The sequence below is a fragment of the Jaminaea rosea genome (assembly GCF_003144245.1).
Source record: "Jaminaea rosea strain MCA 5214 unplaced genomic scaffold BDZ90scaffold_1, whole genome shotgun sequence".
Classification (NCBI taxonomy): Eukaryota; Fungi; Basidiomycota; class Exobasidiomycetes; order Microstromatales; genus Jaminaea; species Jaminaea rosea.
The window spans coordinates 464,129-481,903 of record NW_020289975.1 but is presented as its reverse complement, the minus strand read 5'-3'; the positions used below and the strand labels follow the sequence as shown (position 1 = coordinate 481,903).

The window sequence follows — 17,775 nt, the reverse complement described above, 5'->3', positions numbered from 1 at the left end:
GACTCGATTACGCAGCAGGGCATGGTCAGGAAGGATGCGACGAAGCACTGAGCAGTGACGACGTTCTATGGCGACACAGTGGGTCTACTTTGAATCAAGTAGCCCTCCCCTCGTGCGTCTCAGGCTACGGGAAAAGGGCGCGACGGCTGAGCCTTGTGCATCTGGGGTCTGCTCAGCCGCGCCTCTATCACGCCTTTTGCCAGTCAAATCTTGCAAAGAAGTCTTGTAGCTCGATCTTGATTTGTCTGTGTGTGTGTGTGTGTGTGTGTGATGTGATGTGTGTGTAATCCGTGCAAGCACGTGCGTACAAATGGGGTGAATCGATAAGGAGAAAAGGGGAAAGGCGCAGACAGATGAGGAAAAGGAACCGCCGCGTCTCCACACCCTCCCCGTCTTGCCCTACCTCAAAATCCTCCCAAAGCTCCCTCGTCCTCAAATGCGCTGGATGAAAAGCTTGACGATGAGCCCAGCGAAGCGCCCGCAGTGGCTTTGCGACCTCGACTGCTTCCCCTGCTTGTGGTGCTGCGAGGGAAGAAGGAACCCGCGTCCTCATCGTCTGCTAGTGAGCAGGCTTCTGCTCGTTCACGCTCCCTTTCTTTGCGCGAACGCGAAGAGGAGGATGACTTGCGACGCCTTTCCTTCTTGTCGTCTGACGAGGAAGAGGTGGAGGCGGCACGACGTCCGAACCCTGAAGAACCGAGTGTGTCCTCTTCGTCGTGCATTGTCGGTGCCGCCTCGTAGGAAGGGCTACACAAACCCCCACTGCCGGTCCCGCTTCCACTCGCGCTTCGACTGCCGCTAGCGCTCATTGCGCTATCCGCGCTACTGCTTGCCTCCATAGCCACGGAACCCCACTGCCTGATGCGTGGGGAGGAGGCGTCCGTCTCACTGCCCCAAAAGCGGGCCTTGCGTGCTGCTGCTGCCGCAGTGGCAGCGGGGGAAGAAGACGACGATGGGCGTCGCGACGATGAAGTCGACGACGTGGCCGAGCATTTCCTGCTACTCGTACGGCTTCCGCTAGCGCTCGCTGACTCGCTTCTGTACTTTCGATGGCTTGTTGCAGGAAGACCAAGCTCGTCATCATGGCTTGCGACGGCTTCCTCGTCTGCGGACGAGGTGCCAGCAAGAGGAGAATGATCCGAACGGCTGCTCGTGCTGCTGTCTGTCCGCTGAAGCATTTGCATGCGGGAGATGGCTTTGCTCAGGACGGGGACGCCGTGCGAGTGGGAGTAAGGTGAGGTTGGAAGGGTGGTTGACGAGACGTCGCTGTCCACTGTGAGGTTGTCGGCGAAGTGATGCTGTTGAGTGATAGTGGACGGATCGGACTCTTGCGATGGGGATCCGGCGCTGTCGGCCTCGTCCTCGTTAGGATGCAGCCCCTGTGCCGCTTGACTTGAGCTGTGGTGCTGGAGCATTGGTGTCTTATCCACAGCATTCCCCTGCTCTTGCCCCGTCACTGCAACGACAGTCTTCACGGGCCCGACATCTGGAGACGTACAGCTAGACCACTCTCCGCCCTGTGTGACAGCAAATGCGCTTGGGCTGTTGATATTGGTGGTGCTGCTGTTGCTGCTCGGCGTCGTTGCTCCCTCGTCGCTGATTGTTTCGCCGCAGCTGCTACTACTCCAGAGCTGCGGGTGGTAGGTAGGCTCTACGCTGGAGCAGCGGCTTGATATGGGGGAGGCGGATGAGGCGCTGTCATGCTGGGCGTCGAGGGGAGCGCTAGCGACGGTCACGGAGTTCGTTTCCGCTGCCGAAACGCCCGAAAAGGCTTGTGGGCGGTTCAGAGAAGGGCGCCGTGACATAGTTTCGTTGGCTGGAGCAGGCGTCGCGGCGAGCGTGTCGACGAGTGGTGATGAAGAGGATGCAGGGCCGGGATCGATGTCGATCCTGGTTGCCGCAGGAGGGCTGCCGTCTCGCACCGTGTCGACGAGCAGGGGAGACAGAGCGGCGGAGGAAGATGGGCTCATCCTGGGCGTGTGTTCTACAGAGGTACTTGCAGATGCATCTCCGCCTCGTGAAGACGACTCGCTTGACGGCGGCGAGCGTCGACCGTCGTGGACCTCAGCGTCCCTCGAAGCTCCTTCGAGGCTGCGCGCTTCAGGAGACGCTTCAACAGCTGAGAGACTCATTGTTGCAGGCTTCACCTCGTGATCCTCGGCGGCAGGCTCGGCAAAGTAGTCCGTACATCTTGCCCATCGCGGCACAATACTGGGACTAGGCTTGGGCGTGGCATCTGGTGACTTGGTGGAGTGGCGAGCCAGGACGGCTGCTTCGAAGGCTGCAGCTCCACCGTCGTCTTCATCCACGTCTGATGTGGACGACTGTTGACTGACACTGTTGTTGCTACTGGGAGTTTTGGTGCGATCGTCGCCGCTGCTGTCGTCGACTGAGCCGAGCTTACCGCTGCGTTCGTCGAAGAGGGACGGTGGTGCGGCTGTGCAGCTGAGGATGCCCCGACCAGAGAGGGCGCCGACTGTGCGCAGGCCTCGTGAGGGGAGGCTGCTGAGCTCGCTCGCGCCAGTGGTCAACGTCGATGACGGATCAGTCGAGTTGTTACCTCGCGAGGAGAGACCGCCAATGACAGAGCCCCTCTTGAGGCAAGCCCAACCCGTGCTGCCGTGGACGCCGAGGGGGGGCGATCGACCAAAGGACGAGTTCGAAGTAGCCGATCCAGTCTCAGAGAATGCTCCCTCATCCTCGTCATCCTCTGCTTCTGAGATCTCCTCCTCTCCGTCGCCATTGTACCTCTTGCACTTTGACGGCAGCCTCAGGTCAAATTCGGATCCACCTTGCGTGCATTCAATCTGCGAGCGGTCGTAATCTTGCGCCGAGTGGGTATCAAATGCCTCTGGCGGGTCGGCATCGAAGTGGACGTGGCGCGGTGTGGCTGTGCCGCTGTTGGTGGCAGAGAAGCAGCGGGGTGTGGAGAAGGAGTAGGAATAGACTTGCGCAGTCGAAGGTGTTGGTGAGGAGACAGATCGACCGGAGGAAGACGAGGGGGGCGGCGACCATGACATGGCAGGCGGAGAAGACGCACCCTGCATGAGGGGTGAGCCCTGAGAAGGGCTGGAGCCGGTCCTCTTAAGGCATGGTGGGCGTAAGCAGGTTGCTGGGCGAGGGATGTCAATGGGTTCTGCTTCGTTCTCTGGCGGCTCGACGTCACAGTCGAGGTCGTCCTCCAGCGACTCAATGGAAGAAGAGGAGGACGACGCCGAAGACTTGTCTGTATGCTGATGGAGAGCGAGCATGGTTGCGGATGCGCGCGGCTGTAGGTTCGGAGAGGAGGATGCTCGAGCGATACTCGTGGTGCAACTGGTGATCGAGTGGCTTGCTGCTAAGCGAGCCGTCACCGAGCCGGAATAGTAGGGACGAGATTGAGAAGTGGCGACAAGCGGTTGTACAGGTTACCGCGCCGCGGACACGGGGTCGAAGGGCCTCGAGAGAGCGGCCGGCGCTCGTTGTGTAAGGTGGCGCTAGGAAGCGAAGCAGGAGACAAGAGGTTGCTGTCCGCAAGTAGAAGTGGAAGGGAACGCTACCTCTGAGTCGGCGAAGAGAGAGCGAAGGCAGTAGAGCTTGGATGGATCTCTACCGGAGCTGCACCGGCGACCGAGATGATGATGATGAAGTGTTGACGAATTCGATGGTATAGCTGATGCAGATAGGAGGCGCACGCTCGCGCTGGAGCCTAGAGAGCCTCGAGCATGGTGGCGGCAATGAGGGGAGAGGGCGAGGGGCGTCGATATCCAAGGAGGGTTTTGCTCAAGTGTCTTGTGCAGTGGGCGTGCGGGGCTGTGAGCGCGGGTTGGCGCGGTGAATCTTCAGACGGCAACTCGTCGCCGTCTGTCTTCGCTGCAGCGAATTGTCGAGGATGATGATGGAGGTGGATCAAAGGTGAAAGGGCGAAGAAGAAAATGTAGCAGCAGCAACAGCGCGCGTCTCGTTCGAGACGACGAATGAGGGTGAAGTGAAACAGAGGGCTGCCCGGGAGCAAACAAGCTGGCGTCGCGAGTCCGTAGAGCACCTCTGAGCAGCCAATTGGCGGAGACTGACGACGGCAGCTAGCGGGCGGGCGGGCTTAGAGGGCAAGCAGGGCGAGCGCGCCAGGCAAGGGCCAGAGCGCAGCCCATAGCCGCCTCCGCAAGCGCGGCGTCGAACCAGGAGGCGAGACTCAGGCGAGGGCTTGCTTGCCACGAGGCGGGCTCGAGACTTGGAGTTTGGCGGCGCTGCCAGAGACCGAGGCTAAAGTCGACGCGGCGACTGACCGACGATGGAGGAGAGCAATCGAGGGGAAAGAAAGGGATTGAGCAGCGGTGATGACGGCGAGGGGGACGAGATGTGCTACTTTGCGTCAGGCTGTGCCGTCTGAGGCGGTGCTGGGCAATGAAGAGCATATCTTTATTGTGATGAGCAGACATTCTAGAGTAGAGAAGTGAGTGCACGAAATCGGTTGGACGAGTGGAGAGTGATGCGAAGAAACAGCTTCCTGAGGGAAGCAGGAGCAAGGGAGAGTGATGGATGAAGAGGGGACATCGTACTCTATATGCGTGTGTAGCCTCGGACGACCACCAATTGACCGCTCGACCTTGAGGCGCTTACTCGGACAGAGCCAACCCTGAGTCCGACCCACCGTCGACATCCTTGGCTACCCTCGTAGGCACGCCGTGCGCATCACGGTAGAAGGCGACCTTGTCGTTCTCGTCAATGAACCTGCACTTGCGCACCGTCTTCCACAGGGAGACAAACACGTTCTCCTCTGCGCAGTGGTAGTGCTCGCCGAGCCTCTGCTTGAGAGCCTCAGTGGCCTCCCATGCGTTATAGTGAGGGATCTTGGAACTGATGTGATGCGCAACGTGCGTCTCGGCAATGCCGTGGAGGAGGTAGGGGCCGATGATAGGGCCGAGCCACTTGCGGTCGATGGTGCAGAGGGCGCCACGAGGGAAAGTCCAGGCGTCGGCGCTGTAGTGAGGAAGGATGGGGTCGGTGTGCTGGAGGAAGGTGATCATGACCAGCCAGTGGTTGACGCAGATGTAGGGGATACCGTAGTAGGCAATGACGTCGCGGAACGAGGTCATGTGGGCAGCGAGGGCGAGGGCGCCAATGGTGAGAGCGATGCCGATGTCAGAGACGATGATCTGGCTGCGGTGACGCTTGTCGAAGATGATGGACTCGGGGTTGAAGTGGTTGGTGCCCTTGGGGTAGTGGAGCTGACCAGACGAGTTCTTGAGCAGGTACATGGGCCAGCCAAAGAGCTGCTGAACGAGGAGATAGATGAAGGCGTACGCGGGAGCGTCCTCGAAGAGCTCGGCGAGGAACTCGCCCCACGTCTCTTCCTCAATAGGCGGTTGAGCAGGTGCATTGGCAATCTCCTGCTCCTTCTGCGAGCCCTGAAGTGCCTCGTTGACGTTTTGCTCGTCCTCGGCGTCCGACTGAGAAGTCTCAGCGGGACGCAGAGGGAGCAGGCCCTTCTGAGCACGCGTCTTGGGGACGAAGACCTCATCACGAGTCAAGTGACCGGTAGCAGCGTGATGACGAGCGTGAGAGATACGCCACGAGTGGTAAGGAACGAGGAGAGCCGAGTGAAGGACCCAGCCGACGGTGTTGTTGATAGTCTTGGAAGGCGAGAAGGCTTGGTGGCCACTGCGAGGAGAGCGAGGTGAGGGGTGAAACAGGTGAGTACATCATGCGAGACAAGAATTGATTTGCAGACCCAGCCTCGTCAGACAACTCACCACTCATGGGCGACGACCCAAATGCCAGTCATGGCAAGACCCTGCCACCACCAGTAAGAAGCCCATCCTACAGTCTTGGCGGCGCTGGCCTGGACCGAGGCTGAGATGTAAGGAGTGAGAGGGGAAGCCTCCCAGTTGGTCGAAGCGATCGTCGGGTTGATCCAAGTGGCAGCATAGCCAAGAGCCGCTACGATGACAAAGTCTCCGAGGAGGTGGATGAACGACTTGCTAGTCGAACGCTCGAAGCAGTGCTTGGGGATGGCGGTGAGAAGGTCCTTGATCGTGAGCTCAGGGACGTTGAATTGCTGCAGGTCCTCCTTCTTGTATGCCTTCGCCTGTCTCGTCGAATAGCGGACGTCGGCGGTCGGGAAATCACTCTTGTTGGACGAAGCGGTTGTGCTCGACTTGCGTGGGATAGCCTCAGAGGCCGAAGGTGCGACAGCAGACGACGACATCCTTATGCTCTAAGGAAGGTGACACGAAGCGGGACGAGGGAGAACAAGGGAAGAGGAATTTGGGGGAGCAAAGCCGCGGATCAGGGGGGGGAACGGTGCCTGGGTGAATGGTAGTGGGGAGGTAGGTAAGAAGGATTGATGCGCCCGTTTTGGCTTTTCAAGGTCGTTGATCTTGTTCTTGCGCTGCTTTCAAAAGAGAGCGTGGGCCAAGTCCGTCAAGGCGCCGAGTGAGTCCAGGCCAGGCCACAGGCCACGCACCAAGGCTCGCTCTGCCTCAGTGCCCATCCACGTCGGCGTCCGTGTGTCCCCGCGGAGGAGGACGCCTGCGAACGCCGTCGCGCCCCACGAACAGTCAAAGGGCAGAGGGAGTCCAAATTTTAGTCGCTTGGCGTGTTGGCTGGCTCTCACAGCGCAGACACCAACGCAGAGACGCACGCTGGTGGCAAAGATGAGGGGGCGAGAGGGAGGGCGCGTGCGAAGAAGAGCCAACCGGGGCGCCTGCGAAGAAGAGCCAACCGAGTCGCCACCACAAAAGCTCAATCTCAGCCTGCGATGGACGGCGAACTCGATACAGCGCATCACTTGTTGGTCGATGCCAGCATGCTCGCACCCACGCTCGCGCGAATGCACGGCCCTCTCCACATCGCAAGCGCAGCTGGAGTCATGAGATTGTTCAATTGCATCGAGGCGCTGTAATAGTACAAGGATTGTTGGAGTCGATCGTAGCGCTCTAGCCGCCTCACCAGAAGGAGCACCAACCCAGGAAAGCCACTGCGAGATTCTCCGTCGATCGTGCTTCTCTGACCAGTCTCTCCACCTGCTGCGGAACCGTCAAGACCTGAGGCCCAAAGTCTCGCCCGTTGAGCTTATTCTGAATACGCCTAACGACCTCCAACGCCCTCTGATTGCGTACGTCGCCTGCCTGGCTCAACCTCTGTAGGCCCTCACGTGTTGCCTCATGCTCTGAAGCGTCTGGAGCACGCTGTGGCTCGCTGGTCGCGTCGTCGGTCACCAGTCGCCACGAGATGAGCGGATCGTGTACGAAGGCTTCCAGCAAGGCGAGCACACTCTCCTTGTTGTCGCGGAGTACGCGCATCGAGTTCTCCGAAGTCACCTTGAATGTACCCTTGATCCCGCCCACCTCCATTGCGTTGACGAGCATACGGGTGAGGCGGAAAGGCACCTTCTCTGGGAACTTGGGACGATGGCATGCTACTTCAAAGCAGTCACCAAAGTCGATGTGTACGATCTGGCCGCTGAGACGGTCAAGGAGCAGATTGCTTGGGTGACGATCGCCCAGACCGAGAATGTAGCCGGCGACGGAAGAAGTAGCGAGGGAGCGAGTGTACGTTGTACGACGCTCCAGCCACGCTTCAGAGCTCGGCGACTTGAGCCACAGCACGCGATACAGATCTTGTCCCGGCGTGTTGTCCAGTGCGTACTCGAAAACCTCTACCTTCTGCATGAGCGTCAAGTGGTCATAGTCGGGCGCCATCTGTACCATGAGTCGATGCTCGATGTTGAGCAGGATCTTGTGCTGCTCACGGTACTCCTTGATGAGCACATGCAGCGTGTCCGTATTCTCGACCCAGCCCAGCATACCCGTATTAGGCGAAAGGGGGATCACAGGGAAGCGACGAATGTCGAGGCGGCGCTTGTAGCATTCCGAGTCGATGGAGAGAAGCGTGTTGACGAGACCAAAAAGTTGCATGACTCTTTCATCTTGACGCAAGTCTTCGTGGCCCTTGAGCAAATACTGGTACGTTCGCCCATCGCTGCCCTTCATCTTGAGACGACGCGGGCGTTGCTTCGATGCGATGATGAGGACGATCTGCTCAAAGTTGCTGATACGCACTACGGGCTGACCTGAGTGATACGTGCCCGGCACGGCAAGCTCGAGGTCGCGCAGAGCGAGGAGCTTAGGCGAGACATACTGCAGATCGAGCTGTACCGAGTTCGAGGCAGGAAGCTGCTTGGCGATACGACGGAAAACGTGATAGTAAAGATCCCACGCCTGATTCAGATCGCTGATCTCGCTGTGTTGACGGTAACGTCGCCCGCACTCGCGCGCCTCGGCCAGGTCGCGGCCGTGCGTCTGTACGAAGGACGTCTCGCGCAGCGTCTCTGGTCCTTTCTCCAGTGCTTCGTGCAGAGGCTCCAGCGTGGCGAACATGGCGTCGATGTTGCGCTCGGTGAAGTAGAGGCGGGAGGCTTCCTCGAGGCCCTCGTGCCAGAGCTCATGCCAGAGAATGGCAACTCGGATGAGCTCGTTTGAGACGAGGAGAGCTTGCTCAACTAGGCGCGGACTGTGCTCGCGCACATTGTCCATGATTGCCATGGCCGCTTGGATGCGCTGGTGGCTCGGCGACTTGGCTGCCACAGTGAGCGGGTATACCAGAGCCTGAGGATGAGCCGTGCCGACGTCCGACAGGAGATGATGGATCAGTCGTCTAACCTTCAGCGAGGGAGCGTTGATACGAGCGATGATCTGCGGGATGACCTCGAGCCACGTATCGACGACGACACTCGAGAAGCCCTCCGAGACAGCCTCGGCGACATTCTCCTGATATCCAAACTTGAACCAGAGGGTGAGCAGACGCAGAGTGTCTTGCAGCGAGTTGCCACTAGCCAAGGCGATGGAACGGAAGAAGCCACGCACCGATGGCACGATGCTTGCGGCGATCATCTGCGTTGTGATGTTGCTGCCCAGTCGCTCGTGATGAGAGATGACATCGAAGTTGGCCAAGGCCCAGGCGTGCCATGCCTTGTACCAGCCTCGATCAAGCTCGGTAGCGCGTCGGTACGAATCAATGACGTCCAGCGAGTCGTCCGTCACCCAGTCCTCGTTGAGGGCCGCCTGCCACTCTCCCTGCTTGAAGAAGCAGCGAGCAAGTAAGCGTCCGTAGTCAGCGAGACGGGGTGAGGCCTGCCAATCAGGCTGGATCGGATTGCCTCGCTCATCGACGCCGTGCAGACCGAGATCCTCCGCGAGATTGACAGTGAAGTCGCGCAGGTAGTTGAGACTCTCGAGCTTGGCCCCACTGGCCCACATGAACTTGAGATGAGCATAAATGACCGACGGCGGGGCCTTCGGGCCCATAGGCGAGCGAGGATCCATCGCTGCCGATTCAGGACCAAGCAGCGAGTTGAGCGTCTTTTCTGCGAGGACCATCCTGCCGGACTTGCGGCACAGATTGGCGAACTTGATCCATGTGTCTGTATCGTCTGCTGGCGTCAAGACGATGCTACGAACAGACAAGATGCGCTGCCAAACCTCAACGTCCGGTTGGCAGCCCTTGAGTCGCTTCATCCATGTGCTGCGCATGGTGGCCTGGCGGTCAGGCTGATCGCGGAAGTCGAGCTTGTACGTCAAGGCCTCCTCGAGCTCCGAGAGCATCTGTGTGCGGACCATCAGGCCGTATGCTCTGCTGTAGCTCTCGTTGATGAGGGCCGTAAGCTCCTGATCGAGAGAGTCACGAGCGCGGGTAATGTGCTTGTTGGCTTGCGCCCGTTGCGAGCGGTGGACGTGCAGGATGGCACGATAGAAAGACCGCTCAGATGAGTCGGAGCGCATCGACCCTATGAAGTCTTCCATTACCTCCCACTGGCCCAGCGACCAGGCCGCAGCGCACGCCAAGGGAGCCATCTGGGTGCGTTCGCCGCTGGAGGACGTGACCCACTTCTCTTGCACCAGTGTCGAGAGGTGCTCCCACTCTCCGAGGGCGTGAAGGCACCTCATGCGCCCGAACGTGGACTCGAGGTCGTCGTCGCCTTGACTAGCCTTGCGGTCGTACGCGACGAGGGCCTCCTCCCACCTACCGAGCTTCTCGAACCACTCCTCGTGATGGATGATGTCCAGTTGCTCGCGGGCGTAGGTCAGAGTACCGAAGGCAGCATCTTGGTTGCCAAGCCGACTGTTGATGTCGATGAGGCTCTCGACGATCTCTGCCGACGGCTCTGCGAGAAACATTGCCTCGTAGTAGTGGAGCGATTTCGCGTAAGAGTGGAACTGGTACGCCTTCTGCCCGAGGAGTCGGACGTTGATGGGCAGCGCCTTGTCGTCGTGCTCCATGAATTCTGCCAGGTTGAGCAAGCGCATCACGACGTCGTCGGGGATTTCAGGAGCGTCAAATGCCGCCTCGATGGATCTGACGAGATCCTCTTGGTAGTGGGAGAAGAGCTCCGGCCAGCACGAAACGAAGGCCGTATTCATCAAGCTATATGCAAGCGGGTGGTAGACGTCCGCCAGGCTGCGGCAGGCGCGCAGCGCGTGTGATGGAGATTCGCGCATGAATTCGACGGCCATACGACGAAGCCATTCGCGCCAGTCTTCTGCTGTCGAAACTTTGGATGTGTCCCAGGCCTGCTTGAGGTGCAGTTGGTTGACAGACATCTTCGTCGCCTCGGCAAGTGGCGCCTCTTCGACCTTGTCATCGAGTGAGCCGTCGACAGGCCCGGTCTCCTGGTTGAGCTTCTCGCCGGCAAGCAGCTTCTTAACGAGTTGATCGTACTTGGCATGCTGGATGCGCTGCTGTGCCAATACCTTGCCGACCACCGGCACAAAGATGGCGTAGGACCCGCCAAGCTGAAAGGCCAAGGCCGTAAGCGTGTCCATCGCCGGGTTGCGAAGCTCTGGGCTGCCAGACTTGAGCACACGGACGAGTGGGTGGATGACGCGAGAAGCGTGGTCGCAGAAGTTGACCTTGCGCGTGAGCTGCCCGACCGTGACGATGGCTGAGCGACGGCAGACATTTGATGCGTCGGGCCGCTCGAAGAGCTCAACAATGGGCGGGAGAATCAGATGCAAGTACTCCTCGATGCTCGAGCCAAAGACACAGAAGGCGTGAAGTACCCGGATGAGTGTGGGCTGCTGCTTTGCACCAACCTCGCCCTGAAAAGTTTGCAGCATGTTCGGCAGCAAGATGGGGAGGTAGCTCTTGAACTCGCCCTCGAGCGCCTTAGCCACGGCCTCGACGACGGAGACAATCGTAAGCTGGATAATGTGCACATTATTTGTCGTGTTCCATTGCTCGTGGACGAGTTGGAAGATCTCGCGCAGGTAGTTGCGAGCGTGCTGCTTGATGATGGTGATCAAGATGCCCAGCTGCTGCCAGTAGAACTCGCTCAAGCTCGTGCTGCAGGAACGGATGACGTTGAGGAAGGCTGGGATGATCTGTGGCAGGAAGGGCACGCACTTCATGCCCTGCGTCTTGAACATGTACATGACTGCCTCAATGACTGCATGATGGTGGGTGGGGAGCGCAGGGTCCTTGAGTATGGCGAGGAGGGCCTCGACGCTGACGCTCTGATAGAATTCCTCGGAGGAAGTGCCGATGGTCATGGCCATCTCGAGAAGGTCCGTTGGCAATGAGTCTTTGCTGGCCTCGGCGCCGCCCTCATCTGGCTGCTTCTCAAGCACCTTGTAGCGATACGGATCAAGAGCACCCAGGATGCCCATCACACGGATTGTCTCGCGTCTGACGGCTGGTGTCGTTTCCGTCTTGAGGATCTTGACGATGGTGCTGAGGAGATTGCGGTATTTGAGGTAGGGGTCGATGACGTGACCCGTGTTGGAGGACACGAGGCCAAGAGTACGCAGCGCCGCGTCACGCTTCATAGTCGATCCCTGCGCCGAGTGCCCTGCGAGCTGTTCTATCGCCAGTCGCACTAGTTGCTCGACGTGAGGCGAGATCTCTTCGCCTCCCACGCGCGCCAGCTCGCCCAAACATTCCATGACACGGGCGGCGACGCCAGGACTAGGGTCATTGGCTCGCGGCAAGAGAATCTCGAGCATTGGCAGAGCGTACGACTTGACGAGCCGAGAGGACGCGCGGACGACCTCAGTGAGCAGACGAGCCGCTTCCTCCTTCGTGCGGCTGAGGGTCGAGTACTCGAGCTCGGTCAGAAGTTGGATGAGGGCCTTGCGCAGCGATGGCATCACGTACGCCGGATTGTGCTTGGCCAGCCTGCCAATGATAGTAATGGCGACCTCGCGCACAGAGAAGTCCTCGTCGTTGAGGGCGACGAAGAGTGAGCGCACATACTCGGCCTGAGAGAGATGCCGGTCAAATCGCTCATCTAAAGCCGAGAGCACCGTCCAGCGCAGATCGGCCTCTGAGTCGGCGATGCCAACGGTCAACAGCTTATCCAGCACGTCGTTGACGACCTCTATGGCGTGCATGCTCGTCTGGTAGCAGATGGGGTCTTGCACAAAGAGACGCGCACAAGTGACTGCTGCCGCTTTGCGGATCTCGGCGTGGTCGTCCTCGAGGTAGGGCAGCGTGCAGTTGCGGGCGAATTCATTGAGGATATGCCCGCTAAAGTCAAAGGAGCCCAATGTGTGTAGGGCGACGGCGACTGTGGTGATGTTCTTCTCTGGTCCATTCTGCGATGCGGCAGCTGCTGCTGCTGCCGCTGCCGCGGCAGCGGCGTTGCTCTGCGTCGAGCTGATCGAGTCGCCGTTGGCGTAAAGTGTTGGTGCGCCCAATGCTCTGTAGTGTTGCCCTATGAGAATCAGGGACAGCATGTCGAGGAGACGGTCTTGGACGACTCGAAGGAGGGGCGGCACGGCGATCACAAGTCGCTCCAGCGCTTGAACTAAGGCTTCGCTGAGACCGCATGCGAACATCAGGTCGAGGAGCTCATGCATGTACTTGGTCAGGTGTGGACCGACGGCAGCTGCGAGGTAGCCGATGCAGAAGAAGACGGGCCCCTCGGGCACTGCATTCTTCTTGCCCCTAGATTGCAGTGACTCCTTGACGCATGCCAGGATGGAGTCGATGTACTGCTTCATCTTGGTCCCCATGGCAGCTGCAACGAGTCCGATGGCTTCAAATGTTTGGCCAATGGACTCTTTCGTCGCTCGATCCCGGTCCTTGCGCAGCTGGTCGGTCAGCATCGTCATGACGGCGTTGAGATGCTGGTCCGCGAAGTAGTGTGGGTCATAGTTGGCTAAGACTGGGATGAGGCTGATGATGGTACGCTTGATGAGAGGTTCTCTATGCTTGTGCAGGCGGAGGATAAGCTCGCAGGCTCGGTGGAATCGCGTCCTCATGAAGTTCTTGGAGTGTTGAAGGAGCTCCTGGACCGCCATCAAGCTACCGTGGATGGTCTCGACCGGCGTTGTCTTGAGCCCCTTTTCTGCCTCTTCGTAGATCATTTCGCAGAGCTGTGAGCCCATTTGCTTCTCTCTTTGCGCAATGATCTGCAGGCAAGCTCCTAGCGCCTCTGCAGCGCCTTCTCTCACGAGGACGCGAGAGTCGCGAAGGGCCACCCAGATACGCTCGAGTACTCGCGGGACGTAGACGTGGAAAAGGCCTGGGACGTTGCGTGCCATCTCCCGAATGATTAGTACGGCAGCATATCTGCCCGACTCGTTGCGATCGCCAGCTTGCAGGAAGTCGAGCGCTCTGAGTACTTCGAACTCGATGAATTGGTCGCCCAGTGAGTGACCACCGAACTTGGACACTCTACCCAAGGCTTTTGATGCTGCAACCATCACCGAGGCGTCATTGCAAGGAAGATTGGGTTTGAGGTATTGATAGAAGCGGTATAGTCTTGCGCTGTTGTCTTCGCTCTCGAGGTCAATGAGGGACTCGATTGCTACGATTCCTCCGAGCTTCTCGTGAGCGTTGGGCGAGTGAGTGAGCTCGAAGATGCGTCTGTTGAGGTCACTGTTGAATGCCGAGAGACCATCGCCGGATGCCTCTGATGACGAACGAGTGACATATTGGCCCAGGTCCTTTGCAGCACTGAGTCGTGTCTGCTCATCTCTGGATCGCAGGTTGGCAAAGATCCGTGAGAGGACCTCTGCCGATGGGGCAGTCGCAGCTGTGAGGCCGCCCGGCGCGTGAGCAACGCCAGACGGAGGCATTGCTGCTAGAGGCGCCGAGCAATTGGCGGCTGCGAGAAGCTGAAGAGGGATGTGTAGAGGAAAAGTGGAATGAGCGAGAGCGAGAGGTCGACTTGACCTCAACTCGCCCAACCGTCAGCGGGCCGTGCGCCAGTCGACTGATCGACCACCACGCGAGCGAGGAGAAAGACGATCCGTCGGGCGGGGACGCGGAAGGGAGGGAAGTGGGATCCGCGCGAAATAGCTGCTTTGTACCATTAGCCCAATCCCTCTGAGAGCTCATTCGCATCGACTTTGAAGAAAGGAGCGTCTCGCTCTCCTCTGCCGCAATGCCTCCGGTCAGAGGCCATGTTCCAGGCGTACTGGCATCGAATGTGAGTTGGCCCTGACCCGAGTGACGGAGCGCGGCGGCCACTGGCTCGTGGATGCATCACGTCGCGTCCCCAAGGACGAGTCGAGCGGCAGCAGCAGCAGCATATAAAGTAGCTGGCTCTGGGTCACACGGCTAACAGCAACATCGCCTGGTCGTACACGCTATCATCACTCGTCCGCGCAGATTATTGAAGGGTCGCGAAAGAGAAAGGGCGGACAAGACGTCGATGCTTCGTCTCCACCATCTGCCTCCGAAGCAGCAGGTGCTTCAGCTTCGTCATCGCAGCCTTCATCCTCTCACCTCCGCACAGGACCTACCGAGCCAGAGGAAGTGGCCCGCCTAGGATACAAGCTTCTCAATGTCATCTACCACGTCCGCGACGTAGCCGACGACGATCCGCAGTCGCTCCTCTGCGAGCCCTTCCTCGTCCTACCCGATGCAGAGCTCTATGCAGACTATCACCAGGTGATCCGAAGACCCCTCACCTTTGAAGACGTGCGACACAAGCTCGCTGCAAGAGGATATGGCTCTCTCGAAGAAGCAAAGCACGACTGTGAGGTTGTTTGCCAGAACGCCAAGCGCTACAATCTCAAGGACACGCCCATTTGGTTGAAGGCGAGAGCGCTACATGGCATCATCAAAGACGCATTTGCAGACCTGGTTCTCTCGCCAGACGCCGCATCAACCAAGCTGGAATCTAGCTTCCCTTTGCTGGAGGAGGGTCCAGATGATGTCGAGCCCATTACCTCGCAGCCGCCGTCACCGGGTAAAGTGGCGCCCATGGAGCTCCCCGCTCCGGTCTCGTCATCACCATCTGGAATGTCAGGCAAGGGTACGCGCATTACTCTCAAGCGCAAGCCTAGTAACCTTGAGAAACAAGAACAGAAGGCTAGCACGTCACGCGGCGCTAGCAAGGCTTCGCCTGTCTACGAGGCTGGGGTACATGACGATGACGACGCCGAGGGCGAGGACGACGGCGACGTCGACGGCGACGTGACTATGGGCGACATCGGTGATCTCGAGGCCAAGAAGAAGAGACCAGGTGGGAGGGGACGAAAGCTCAAGAGCCAGATGAAGGGCTGGGCTAATGAGCTGCTGTCACTGAAAAAGCCAGAGTGAGTAGCTAGCTCGAGGCGCAGCAGACCGACTCGGACCGACTCGAATCGGCTGACCTTGCCATCCCTTGGTGCACTCACAGCGGGACTTCTGCTTCTGAGTTCTTTAGGGAACTGCCCAGTCGCGAAGACTACCCAGATTACTACACCATCATCACCGCTCCTGTCTCCTTCAAGGAGATCACGGACAATGTGCGCACCAGAGGCTACAAGACGCCCTTTGCCTTTGTGACCGACGTCAGGGCCATGATTGCCAATGCCAAGTGGTACAACGAGCAGCACAGCATCGTCTGGCAGGACGCCGATGCCCTTGAAGTGAGTTCGACACCAGAGCAGGATGGGCGTGCAAGCAAAGCGTCCGATGTCTAAACGTCCACCTCCGTCCGCCCTTGCGCCCTCGCGCGTCCGTCCTCCCTCTTCCCTTCCTCCCTTCCTTCCTTCCTTCCTTCGCAGAAACACCTTGATGGCAAAGTCATTCCTGGCCTACTGAGCGAAGGCTTCACCCTCGATCCAAACGATACTCGAGCAAGCGTCTTGCCCCCGTATATGCAAAACGACTCGGGCGGCTCAGCATCGCCTGCCCCACCTACGCCTCAGCAACCACAGCACGCGCAATTACATGGCCACGCACAGCCTCGCGTTAAGATTAAGTTGGCCGGTCGTCCCAGCAGTAGCGGCAGTCAAGCTTTGCCAGCTCCAGGCCCACCAGGCGTCAAGGCCGAGCCATCGCCAGCGGGCGCCGCCTCACCTGTCGCTACTGGTGCAGTGCATTCGCCGCTGGCGGCACCTCAGCGCCCCGCTGGATCTCCGTCTTACCAGCAACAGCAGCATCAGCAGCATCAGCAGCATCAGCAGCATCAGCAGCGCATGCCCTCCTCGACTCCCACGCCAGGCCCAGCTGCAACGACGGCGACGCCCAGTTCAGCTCCTTCCCTCTCCGCTTCTGGTCGACCACTTCGCAACGCGACCAGTGCAGCGCCTCGCGGCGCCTCGCCTCAGATGCTGACTGGAGGAGCCAGTAGTCCTCCTGCTCAGGGTCGGTCTCCGATCCAAGGTGGGGCAGGCCCGTCCCCTAGCCTGCGCGCTCCTGGAGGCACACCGGGCGGCTACTTCCCTCCCATGCAGCATCAACAGCAGCGCAATTCCCACGCAATGAGCCCTTTCCCCGCCGGCTCGCCGTCAAGTGCTGTTCGCTCCTATGCCACCTTACCCGGGGGTGTTCCTCACCCAAACTACCCTCATGGCGGTCCGCTTCAGCAGCAGCAGCAGCAGCCAGGGGGTTTTCCTCCTGCGTCAGCAGGCGTACGCCCCTCCTTCCCTCCTTCTTACCATGCCTCCGCATCGACTGGGACTTCCCAGCAGCAGCTATATCCTCCACAGCAACAAAAATCACAGCAAGGCCGCTTATCCGGACCCGTGCCTCCGTCGTCATTTGCCTCTCCGTCCGTCTACCTGGCAGAGAAGGATACCACGATCAGACGGCCGGCGGCAATACAAAGCTTCGTCTTGCTGAAGGGAGCGAGAGCAGGACGCAAGAGCGTCTGCAAGGTTGTGCACCTGGATGAGGATGGTGTTGGCGTAGACAGTAGGCAAGCTGTAATCAGCGTTGCTGATGATGACGGCATCAGCGAGGATGCCAGCAGAGAGGGCACTGCTTCGCTCAACGGAATAACAAGCACTGGCCTGAGGCACTCGAGAGCGCAAGAATGCATCCTCCTCTTCAAGGTGCAAGACTTTCCCCGTCAAGACGCTTCCACAGCAGCCGAGGGCGATCCTGATGCTGATGCCTCAGCGGACGCCGACGCCGAGGGAGAGGATGACGACGACGAAGCGCCCGCCGTGCAGCAGAGAGCTAATGGCCACGCTGCTCCCGTCCGGGTGAACGGAGTGACAGACAGCAATGGCGACGGCGATATGGAGCTGGCCACGCCTCCCCTCCCCAAGTCTCGGACGCGCACCTGGCGACCCTACATCGCTGCGACCGTCAATGGATACTCGATACCGCTCCGCTGGCACAGGAATGCGGCGGAGGCTAGCGCAGCCTCGGCACAGGGTGGTGATGGGAGCAGTGATGCGGAAGCAGATGAAGAGGATGAAAAAGCGGCCTTCGCTTCTGATTCTTCGCACAAGGCAGTGCGTTCGAGCAGATCTCCCGCAACACCATACCCTACCCTTCTTCCGGCAAATGCAGCGCAGAGCGTGGCTTCTCTGGACCTCAGTGGCGCGCGACTTCAGCGCGGGACGAACG

General features: G+C 59.4%; 5 protein-coding genes across 5 annotated transcripts; 1 reads left to right on the top strand and 4 right to left on the bottom strand.

Annotated features, from left to right (window-relative positions):
- Positions 1-404: 404 nt before the first annotated feature.
- On the bottom strand, positions 405-3,251 carry BDZ90DRAFT_257172 (hypothetical protein; the record flags this gene model as incomplete). Its single annotated transcript, XM_025507923.1, has 1 exon — positions 405-3,251. One exon carries the CDS (start codon positions 3,249-3,251, stop codon positions 405-407), a length of 2,847 nt encoding a protein of 948 aa, XP_025364683.1.
- Positions 3,252-4,381: 1,130 nt separating this feature from the next.
- Positions 4,382-6,267, bottom strand: BDZ90DRAFT_247649 (hypothetical protein). Its single transcript, XM_025507604.1, has 2 exons — positions 5,733-6,267; positions 4,382-5,640 (listed from the first exon to the last, which is right to left on the bottom strand). The coding sequence occupies exons 1-2, from the start codon at positions 6,185-6,187 to the stop codon at positions 4,596-4,598; spliced, it is 1,500 nt and encodes a 499-aa protein (XP_025364682.1). The 5' UTR covers positions 6,188-6,267; the 3' UTR covers positions 4,382-4,595.
- Positions 6,268-6,281: 14 nt separating this feature from the next.
- BDZ90DRAFT_3994 (hypothetical protein) lies at positions 6,282-6,846 on the bottom strand. Its single transcript, XM_025509557.1, has one exon. The coding sequence runs from the start codon at positions 6,764-6,766 to the stop codon at positions 6,377-6,379; it is 390 nt and encodes a 129-aa protein (XP_025364681.1). The 5' UTR covers positions 6,767-6,846; the 3' UTR covers positions 6,282-6,376.
- Positions 6,826-14,125, bottom strand: BDZ90DRAFT_229101 (putative TOR1-1-phosphatidylinositol 3-kinase). Its single transcript, XM_025504914.1, has one exon. It carries the CDS (start codon positions 14,058-14,060, stop codon positions 6,927-6,929), a length of 7,134 nt encoding a protein of 2,377 aa, XP_025364680.1. The 5' UTR covers positions 14,061-14,125; the 3' UTR covers positions 6,826-6,926.
- A 243-nt stretch (positions 14,126-14,368) lies between these two features.
- BDZ90DRAFT_225028 (Bromodomain-containing protein) lies at positions 14,369-16,683 on the top strand (the record flags this gene model as incomplete). The annotated part of the gene is made up of 6 exons (XM_025504645.1): positions 14,369-14,413; positions 14,596-14,674; positions 14,723-15,527; positions 15,611-15,842; positions 15,981-16,567; positions 16,653-16,683. The coding sequence occupies 6 exons, from the start codon at positions 14,369-14,371 to the stop codon at positions 16,681-16,683; spliced, it is 1,779 nt and encodes a 592-aa protein (XP_025364679.1).
- Positions 16,684-17,775: the final 1,092 nt, after the last annotated feature.

Excerpts from the sequence above, each read along its gene's own strand:
- BDZ90DRAFT_229101 (XM_025504914.1), bottom strand. The coding sequence starts at position 14,060 with ATGCCTCCGTCTGGCGTTGCTCACGCGCCGGGCGGCCTCACAGCTGCG.
- BDZ90DRAFT_3994 (XM_025509557.1), bottom strand. The coding sequence starts at position 6,766 with ATGCGCTGTATCGAGTTCGCCGTCCATCGCAGGCTGAGATTGAGCTTT.
- BDZ90DRAFT_247649 (XM_025507604.1), bottom strand. The coding sequence starts at position 6,187 with ATGTCGTCGTCTGCTGTCGCACCTTCGGCCTCTGAGGCTATCCCACGC. Across the intron at positions 5,641-5,732 it reads TGGGTCGTCGCCCATGAGTG|TGGCCACCAAGCCTTCTCGC; the intron begins GTGAGTTGTCTG and ends CTCTCCTCGCAG.